This window comes from Megalops cyprinoides, chromosome 15, assembly GCF_013368585.1.
Source record: "Megalops cyprinoides isolate fMegCyp1 chromosome 15, fMegCyp1.pri, whole genome shotgun sequence".
NCBI classification, from domain to species: domain Eukaryota; kingdom Metazoa; phylum Chordata; class Actinopteri; order Elopiformes; family Megalopidae; genus Megalops; species Megalops cyprinoides.
Window position 1 is genome coordinate 10,831,037 of NC_050597.1, and position 10,261 is coordinate 10,841,297.

A 10,261-nucleotide genomic window follows, 5' to 3' on the forward strand; every position below is an offset into this window, starting at 1 on the left:
TTTCGCGGCACTGTTGGAGTATTGAATGCTTCAGTAAAGCAGCTACATCCAGCAACTTGTATTAATATGTTTTCTACAATCTTTAGACGGTGGACACTAGGCTAAAGGCAAAGGGCAAGCTAGTGTGTTCAGAGTCTCTAAGCGCACACACACATACAGACACACACACACACACACACACAAATTATGTATGCTCCGGATCATCCTCTTCTTCATCTCTGCCCTTGTTGAACTGGTTGGGTGGCCAGTGCAGCCTTCTTTGTGGAAGATGGACATGACAATTGTATGTGACAACAGCATGTACGTTCAGTTTCGAATTGCACTTCTCAGTAACATTTGCCTTGAGCATCAACTGTTCAGACGCACTCAGGGTCATAGCAGGACATGAAGTTCAGCAACTCAGAAAAAGGAATTGCTCTCTGTATTTGAACATAATCTGTCTGAGGGTTGCCTGCATGGTGGTTAAGATAGCAGTGAACCCATGGAAACATGGAGAGCAGATATTATGACAGACTGCCCCGTAAGTCAAGATTTGAGGCACCGGCAGATCTGATACACCATCCCTGTCTCCTACTCCTCCGTGCTGTCCTTGTGTACTGATGTAAAACATGATACTGCACTCTCTGACTCAATTTGTGATTTCTGGAAGTGTATTCAGGGAAGGGAAAATGTGATGTTTTACAATGTCTTGTGATACCAAGAAGCATTCCATTGATCTATGCTACCTGTATGCAATTTTGCGACACAGGGAGAAAATTCAGCGCAAGAAAAATCGAATGGTTCCACGAGACCGTAGCCCTCTCAGACATGAATGCATGATGTTGTTTGGCCTATAAAAATCGCTTCGCTTGCGTTTTGTCTACGGTGGCATTTTACCCAGACACAGCACCAACCCAACCCCCCACGTATAAAATAAAGAATGAGAATACAGCTGAGTTGAAACAAAACAAAGTCATGATGGACTGTTTGACACAGTGCAATGCTGTCTCCCATTATAATCTTTTAATCTTTTAGCCCTGTCAACAATGACAGTGCTTATGCAGTGTCGGCTACAATGGGCAACCAAACTCTGGAAGGACCGGGTGCATGGCTGGTTGGCATGGGTGGGGTAAAAGTTTGTTATTTTACAGGGGGGGAACAGGCAGCATTTAGTCTGGCAGGGGACAGCAAAGAGTGAGGTTTAACTCACTGAAGGTACTGAGGAGGCACGCACTGTCAGAAGGGACGTGCACTGCAAAGCAAGATGCTAGTGACCAGCTCCCTGCGCAAAGTCACCAGTGAGAGGACCGAGCGCTTCGACCTCCACGAGGAGATCGACTTGTCCACGGGCCTGAGCTTGAAGAGCTTGCAGGACTTCAAGGAGCGCTTCACCAAATACATCAGCCGGGCGCACGTGCTGGAGCAGTGCAATGCCGTCTTCAGGAAGCAGCTGGAGACCCTGCAGAGGATGGAGGAGGTCCCCAGCCTGGAGGCAGCCTTCAGAGAGCAGATCGGCCTCAACCAGCGGAGGATCCGCGAGCTGTCGTCTGACCGCGTCAAGCTGCAGAGGAAGCTGAACGATGCCGAGCGAATGCTGGAAGATTATAACAACAAGTACGGATGGTAAACCGAAAGCAAACTTTACATTCTGGGAGGGCTTCTCTTTGCAGATACAATGAAGTCCTGGAGTAAGTGACTGCAGACGGTACACAGTCATAGAGACATACTGTTCTCTGTGTACAGAAGCTATCGCCATACCACACACAATTGTCTGTACTCATAGCACGCATACCATGCTGTATTGCGAATGACTGTTTAGGATGGGAAATCTTTTTGGGTTCAATGATGATATCATGAAAATCTAGACTTGATACCGGAATAAAGTCTTAAAAGAAGTGATAAAAATAGCCATATTTATACATGATTATGTTTATTATAGTTAATCGGAAAGGGCAGGGGACTGCAAAATAGCATGACTAAATTACCAGTCTGGTTCTATGTATCATCCCCCCAGTTTAATGGGTTGAAATAAAGCCCTCTCTCCACCCTAGTTAATATGTGGAGAGCATTCTGATCCAAAAGGTCTGTTATACAGCACGCGGGTGGGTGCTATATATTGATGGAGGCTGAGGTGAGTCAGCCCACCTCTTTTCACTGTAAAGAGCTTTGAAATCTCTGAAGGAGATGAAGGATGCTATATAATAAATACAGCTACATAATAAATGTAGTATTTCACCATAGAAATAACACCTAGCATCTCAGTAGACCTATTGAACTAATATTAGACTGCAATGGACAAAATGATGTATGTATAGAAACCCTTAATTTGCAGGAAAAAAATATGGTTGCTCTTGGTGAGCACATTATTTTTTGTTTTAATGGTGAGTCCACTTATACAGAATCCTGACCCTAATGTTCTTTAGAATAAAAGCTGTTAACAAATAGTACTGTACAATGCCAAATTGCCCTTGCGTTGAACAGCCATGTGTAGCCTGACTTTACTTTTGTGGACTTTGACGTCATTCATTTTTAAGATGTTGTGCTTATGTTTTTCAGGTACATAGATGAGTGTGATCACCAGCAGCAACTGCGAAGGGCACTGGACCAGCTCAATAGGGTAAGACTGAAAAAGACAGAAATCAGGAAATAAAAGCAGAACTCATTAATTAATAACCTTACTGACAATAGAGGCCCTGATTTGACTCTTCTCTTATTAAATTGAACTCCTGTGATGACATTTTAGGATTAGTTATGAAAAAGGTTGACAGCAGGGTAGCACAATTTTCCTGACCAAGGCAGACTATCCAGTGCAATTCCTAAAACCTGTTTGATCTGTACACCTCTGTTTCTAACCTATTGGCTGGAATAGCAATACAATTTTGAATATTTTCAATATTCTGCTGCTTAATTACATATATTGTTTTATCACATTCCAGTTTAGAACACTATTCTGGAATGGCCTAAACTCTATGCTTACCAAATTTAGTAATTTTACCAAGTGGAGAATGAGATGAGCTCATTTGCATATTTACAAACCAAAAGCTGTAAATTGATTATCTTTTGACAGCCATGTTCTTTTAATGTACTCCCTATTGTTTTACAATTTAGAAAACAATTTTGTTTGTGAGGAGGTGATATCTGAGATTTGTAAAACATTCATAATGTTGGACAATCCAGTATGGTCAACCTAAGCAAAATTGTTCAGTGCAGGAGGCAATATGGGTAACAAGTTTCATGACTCTATGTCAGTCAGTAGCTCTGTATATTCAGGATCTGACCATTCATTAAAAAAAAAAAACTACAAAAGGCTTCCAGGAACTTCTATGCTTGGCCCTCAAATGAAATGTGTTATGCAACAAAGATCAAGACTTATAAAGAAAATTAAGCATATCTTGAATGACCACACAATTTCTTCCAAGTCTCTCATTTTAATTACAGCTTCCTAACAGTGTTCCAGTGTTTAAAGCAAATTTTCTCATGATATGATTCTTGTACCGTTATATAAGATCCCCCCCTTAGGACTCAATTTCTTGGAATATAGCTTCTTTATCAGGAACGGTCATAGCACAACTGGTGGTGGAATAAGTCTGTATTTTCTTATGACAGGAAGCAGACACTGCCCTGTTGAGAAACCTGGAGTATCAAATCCAGTCTCAGTTCCTGCAAGATGACATTAACTCCACCAAGGAGAGGCACAAAAAGGTGAGACATCGATAATAATCCAGTCAACAGCTGTAAGCAAACAGTGCCATTATCCATGTAATATGGAACCCTTGTCTCTTACTCACAAATATAGACTATGGATCACTGTTTGCACTACAAACACTCTCCCATGTTAATAAAAACAGATTTGCTTTTTTGGCAGTCCTAGGTACAGTATATTAATGACTGATTGAATAATGCATTATTTCGAAGCATGTGAAATCAGTAAATGCTCTGAATACACACACACACACACACACACACACACGCACACACACAAGCATAAGCAAGCGAAGAAATTAACAATGTTGTTCTAGTATTGAAAAATGCATTTTGGTCTCCTATGAAGTGAAGCTAGTTAACAAGGAAAGATTAGAACTGCTCAGGAATCTACATTTACTTATATCCCAGTGTCTCCTAATCAAGGGCAAAATGATCCCGTGCCTGCGCCTTATAGACACCATCATTTTCCCTTTCCCCACACACTGATCCTTAAGCGCAGTGAACACAAGCAAACTGTCATTATGAAAATACCAGACCTCTGTGTTTTGTAGGTACAAATATAACAATGTATATTAAAAGTATCAATGAGGTGAATTTTGGTTTTGATCCTCACTAATATAACAAGGGATACTGGATCAAAAGAATAAACATAAACAAGTGATGTGCCTATTTTAAGTTGTACAGGATAGAAACTGAGCTCAAATGTCCTTTCAAGCTTATTTTTTTTATTATTATTACGATGAGCTAATTACTCAAAAGTATAGGAGAGGTGATTTTTTTTCATAGAAAATACCTTCTGGGTCATTTTCACCTAAAACGTAGACATTGCTACAGTGAACTGCACAAGGACACGACACTTTTCCTTCATTAAGTAAAGCAATTCCATTATAAGGCAAAGCATTTATATCTATAGTCACCATTCTCTTCTATCTTAACTGGAAATGGAAGCAGACAAAGGGAAGGTTCTGGAAATGTGTGCATTATATGACATCAGCATACCCATATGATGTAACATAAAAATGTTCATGGCCCATCAATGCCACATTTATTAATTGATCTATAGAGGTACACACTAAACAACTCAGTGCACTATATGGGAGACCCTTGACAGTTGCTAGGGATATGTTCAAAATATTCCTGTGCATCATTAAATACTGTGCTGTACTATGTTCTATTGATAGGCTGTTTCATTGAGGAGGAGGTGTTCCCACAAAAAAAAAAAACAATGTAATTATGCCGCAAATTTGCGATTCACATTTATAATTCAAGTTATAATATGATAAATGGAGTATTAATCTGTATGTAATAATAGGCTGGGACTTGGAGATACTGTCTCGTGAATACTTGAAACCAGAGACTCCAAATCTGTGAATGGGGATGGTCCCCCATTCCTTCATTGCTCTTTGCTTCTTTACTTATCTCATCAATAAAACAGCCTTTTGTTTTAAACACCCCTTCAGTTTGCAGTTCGAGAGTATTAAAATGATACGTTTCATTATTTTTGTCTTATTTTTCTCCCTTCAGAATCTTGCAGAGATACAGACCTATTTGCACATCCTGCATCAGCTCAACCACACGCAACTCTGTGTGGCCAGCGTTACAGGCGGGGTGCTGGAGGTGAGGTGACCTTGCACAGTCTCCCTGTCCTGATTCTGGCAAGAGCTAATGCTGACGTGCATCACGTGCGGCGGAGAGGGGATGTCTGTAGCGTCAGTGAAATGTGAAAGGCACTTTGGTATCTGCCCGCTTTGATTATTGTCACGGAGTTCTATCCTTAGCCCGGTTATTGTGTCTCTCATTCATCTTCTCCTTCAGCGCTGAAATTGTAGAGGTGATATCTTCATAATGACATGTCTACAAGAAAGTTATGTGCCTTTTAAAATCTTTATTCAAGCGTGTCACGGAGATTTCCAAACAATAGATGGAGCTCTTCTGCCTCGCAGTTGTCCAAAAATGCAAATTGCAGAAAACTGGAATACTTGTACTTCGTACAAAATAAATTCATATCAGTGGTGATGCAGAAACCAATGCGCTATTATCTTGTGAGTGAGATACTTCATTGTAGACACCGTTTAGCTGTGTGATCTTTCTCCCCTCTTTTTGCCTTCTGTGTAGGAGCAAGAAAAACGTATTTCCCAGAGGCAAGTTCCAGCCCTGCAGAATCAGCTAGAGGAGTACAAGAACGCCATCTGTAGTCTGCAGTCCCAGAAACAACAGCTGCAGATGGAAGTACGTAACCATGGCAACCAAGAGTACAGGATTTCCACAAACTTCAAGAATGCCTCTTTGCACAACAAGATGGCAGTCTCATGGTTTCACACCTAGCATCATCATCAACTTAATGCTCAATTGCAGCCTATTGCTGTTACATTAGTACTTTTGCTCGTGGTACTGTTTTTATTTAATGTTACTGTCTTTTATTTAATGTTGATTTCTACTATTCCATGTTTTTTCCCGGACTGTCTTTCAACAAAATCTTTAGGAAATCTTTTTTCCAGTTTTCCCCTGTTTGGTCTAGGTTTTCTTTTTTAAGTACTTACTGAAAACATACTTTGTTCAGCATTTTGTGTCAATGCGACTGTAAACATGTGGAAGGACACATACATTTTAATGATTAACATATTTACGGATTAACTGATTGAATTCAACATTGTATAAAATATCCTTATAATATCTAAAAGCCCGCAAAGGCAACAATAGTTAATCAATCATAATCAAACACGAATTCATCACAAGGCTACAGCGATTCAAATTCTTGAAACCATCCTCAGTGTCATTACACCTGTTTCTTTATCGCGGTAGAGATCGCTCTCTCCATCGTGCTGGCCATAATCTTCATGGATGATTAAAGCACATCCGAGGTTTTTGGCAGCGTGCGTGGGGGAGAGAATTATGTGAGATAAAGCAGCATCTGCCCCATGTCTTCCCCTGCTGTCACATTAGACCTCAGCCTTGGAGCAGACTGTGAAGACCACCCAGGACAGCTACGACGACGAGATCCAGGCGTACGCTGACTGCATAGAGGCGCTGCGCAGGGAGATGGAGGAGGCCGAGCGCACTCTGGAGAGGTACACGGACGACTGTCGCCAGCTGGCCGTGTACCAGACCTCCCTGGAGAACGAGCTGGACCGCCACAAGAGGATCATCGAGACCGAGGACACCAGGTAGCTCCCTCGCAGTGTGCTCCGCCCAGCTCACCCTACTGCTGGAGCATATTGGGCTGCAGTGTAGCATAGGAGCAGGGCTTGTAACCAAAAGGTTACTGGTTCAAATCCCTTGTGGGGCACTGCCGCTGTACCCTTGGCCAAGGTGCTTAACCCAGAATTGCCTCAGTAAAATATCCAGCTGTATAAATGGATACCTTGAAAGAAACTGTAACCCGTGTAAGCTGGCTCTGGATAAGAGCGTCTGTTAAATGACGGTAACGTAATGCGGTGGGCCATTTCGGTCCGTGAGTTCTGCAGGGTTTTTAGATTAACTTTTAGTTAACGATTTAAACTTAGAGTTCCTGGTGAGATGACTCTCTGTCTAAACAACTTCAATCAAACAACTACGAGCTGAGGCAGAGGGAAAACCACCAGACCTTGTGAACCTCTTAGCATGAACAGCCATTAACTGGCAAGAGGGTAGATTCACCACAAGGTGGCAGTGGTTCTCCACTCATCATCATTCATGCTTACCCATTGTCAGCTGAGAAAAAGGCTTTGCAATTGCAAAGGTGTTTTACACAAGTCATGTTTTTATTTCCATTTTTTTTTTTTTACTTTAAACAGAAAGGAAGTGCTGGTAAAATTTATTTTAGGTCTTATTGTGCATACCATATATTTACATTAATGAACTGCAAGTGAAAGTGATTAATTGTACAAGGTATAATTGAAAAAGATAGTTATGGAAAATAATGAACGTGAATATTGAATTTCTGATTTTTTTTTCTCATTTTCTTTCATCAGACTCAGTACAGCAATAATTGGAACTCCCATAACCTTGTTCACAACCAGTTTCCCATGTACCCAGACCTCCTCAGTGACCAGCAGAGGAAAAGGTGAGATCCTACTTTCGGTTGCGCAGGTCATGTTTTTTTTTATTTTAGGATTCAAACACTGTGTGCCAGTGAACTCAGCCTGGTCAGAATGGACATAGTCCCTGTGCATTCCCTGAGATCCACGTGTGGTTGCTGACTCAGATATACAAGGGTGACCTTTCAGAGTCCCATCTTGTCACAAACAGATACCCAGCAGATTACTCCTGCGTATACATCACTGCTCAAAAGGCCATCTCTGTTATGCGACAGCACTTACGTATGAGGAGGCACAGTCTTTTCATAAGGTTATGCCGAAATAATATGAAGCTGTCAGAGACCTGCTTCATTTAATTTGAAGTTGTCAGTCAATTTGAGTAATTTCATCTGTCTTGTATTCTGTCTGTCTGTTGGGTGCACTGGCCTTTGTGATTCATGATTAATTAGATGTTTTTACCTCTTATGAACAGTTAATGTTGAAGGGATTCTTCTTGCTTTTTTGTGTAGATATTACCCAGATCATACAGGACATTACCTGTGTCAAACCTCGACAAAAGAACCTGGCAAAGAAAGGGCCGCAGACGAAGCTGGAGGAGAGAGCAGGGAGAGAGCAGGGGGAGGGGGAGGAGAGCAAGGCGGAGGAGGGCGATGAGGAGGACAGGAGGCAGGAGCTGTTGCTCCCCCGACGGTGGGGGCCTCTGGGGGATGTCCCGGACGGGGCCTACATCAGCAGGGCCTTCGACTCGCTGCGCAACATGATGAGACACCGCATGAGGAGGTACAACAGGCCTGAGCCTATAGCCGACATCTACACCAAGGGCCGCTATGTGCTGGTCAGCGGCGAGAGCAGCTACATGGACCCTTGTTTCTATCCCTCCCCTGCCTCCGGAGGGCACATCTTTGTCACCATCGAATGTGGCAGGATGCCTTACGAGTTGTACGGGCACGGCGCATCCACTCGCCCCTACGAACGCCCTGACCCCCTGCCTCCGAGTCCCCCTTTCTCTGCGGAGGACGAGGAAAAGGAAGAGGAGAAGGAAGACGGTGTGAGGGAGCCCAAGGTGGAGAAGAGGACTTTGACAGAAGAAGGAAGCAGTGAGAGGGGAAGTCAAAATGAGGGGACTGGGAACTCCCAGAGTGACACTAAAGACTCTGACACTAGTGAAGACTCTGGTCCAGACATGACCCTGAGCTCCAACGCTAACAAAGACCCCAGTCCAGCCCCAAACCCCTGCCAGACCTCCAGCCCACCAAACAACAATGAGGAGTACCTGAATGACACCAGCAGCTGCAGCACTACCTCCTCGACCCAAAAAAACGAGTTTTAGTAAGATTGCACAGTTGAAAAAACCCCCTCCTCCCCAGATAAACACACATACACACACACACACACACACACACAGGTACAACCACAAGGTTTGAGTTAATTGATATGGCCACCACTGCGAGTGAATCAATGTATCAATTTGATGCTAACCATTAACTGTTACACAGTTCTGATGTGTATTATTAATGACAATAAATAGTCCTTCAAAAATACCTGACCCATCCTTATTTGTATTGAAGGGCAACAATACAAAACCTCACCCTTTACATGTTCTCAAACAGCCACATGCTGGTCGGTTACATCAGTTGATGTCCTGGTTTTCAGGCTGAAAAAAGGATTATTTTTGAAGGCTAAATTCTTTGACCCAGATAAATGTACATGTTCAAAGGCACATTCGCTCATTTATCCATTCAATCAAAAATGTTTTTTTGTGGAATCTTAAACAGTAATTGGGCCCTGCAGTTATTGAAAGACATCATTAATTAATTTAATCATCATAGAAAACTATATAGGCAGCAGAAAAGGGGGGTATCCCCACTGGTCAGTCCTGCAGACTTGCAAAACCTCTTACCTATCACTCTCATACTGATGTACTATACTGCCTGCCCTCATGTTTCTGTGGTGAGAAGAGTGCTAAAATGAACATAAAAAAGAGGAAAATGACCCATATCTTAATTGAGACAGATGTAGATTGAGTTGAAGATTTGGAGGATGTGGGGAATCCTCTGATTTGTGGTATTTGTGTGTTTTTTTCTAGAAAGCATCATGCCTCCCAACAACATGCTTGCATCATAAAGCTTCTGTTTTACAAGTGAGAAACTAAAGAGACTTAAATAGTAATGATTCTTAAAGTGTGGCATGCCTGTTTCAATTAGTCAAGTGCTTTAGGAAACGACTCAATAAATTTATTCCTTTATGTGTAAGGTTATGAAATATGCTCGAGGACCACAGGCTGCAAAATTGATCATACATTCCTTTCCATTTCTTTATATAAACAATATCTGTCACAAAAATATAATGGGAAGAAATGTCACTGCTCTGTTTGCAAATATTAAACTTTAAGTAGAATGACACAGAGAATCATTTACAGTCACAATCTGTACAGCAGGTTCCTTTTTCAGGAGGTGTAGGGCTTGGAAAGCAACAACATAATATACAGTAGATATAGATTTAGTGAAGTGTAAAAATAAAATGAACAGTAAACAGAAAACAAAATTATTTGTTGTTTATCT

The 10,261-nt window shown here is 41.8% G+C and overlaps 1 protein-coding gene across 1 annotated transcript; it reads left to right on the forward strand.

Annotated features, from left to right (window-relative positions):
- The first annotated feature begins 1,243 nt into the window (after positions 1-1,243).
- Positions 1,244-9,137, forward strand: LOC118790432 (filensin). Its single transcript, XM_036547343.1, has 8 exons — positions 1,244-1,593; positions 2,536-2,596; positions 3,586-3,681; positions 5,209-5,301; positions 5,803-5,913; positions 6,628-6,848; positions 7,635-7,726; positions 8,210-9,137. Exons 1-8 carry the CDS (start codon positions 1,244-1,246, stop codon positions 9,028-9,030), a joined length of 1,845 nt encoding a protein of 614 aa, XP_036403236.1. The 3' UTR covers positions 9,031-9,137.
- Positions 9,138-10,261: the final 1,124 nt, after the last annotated feature.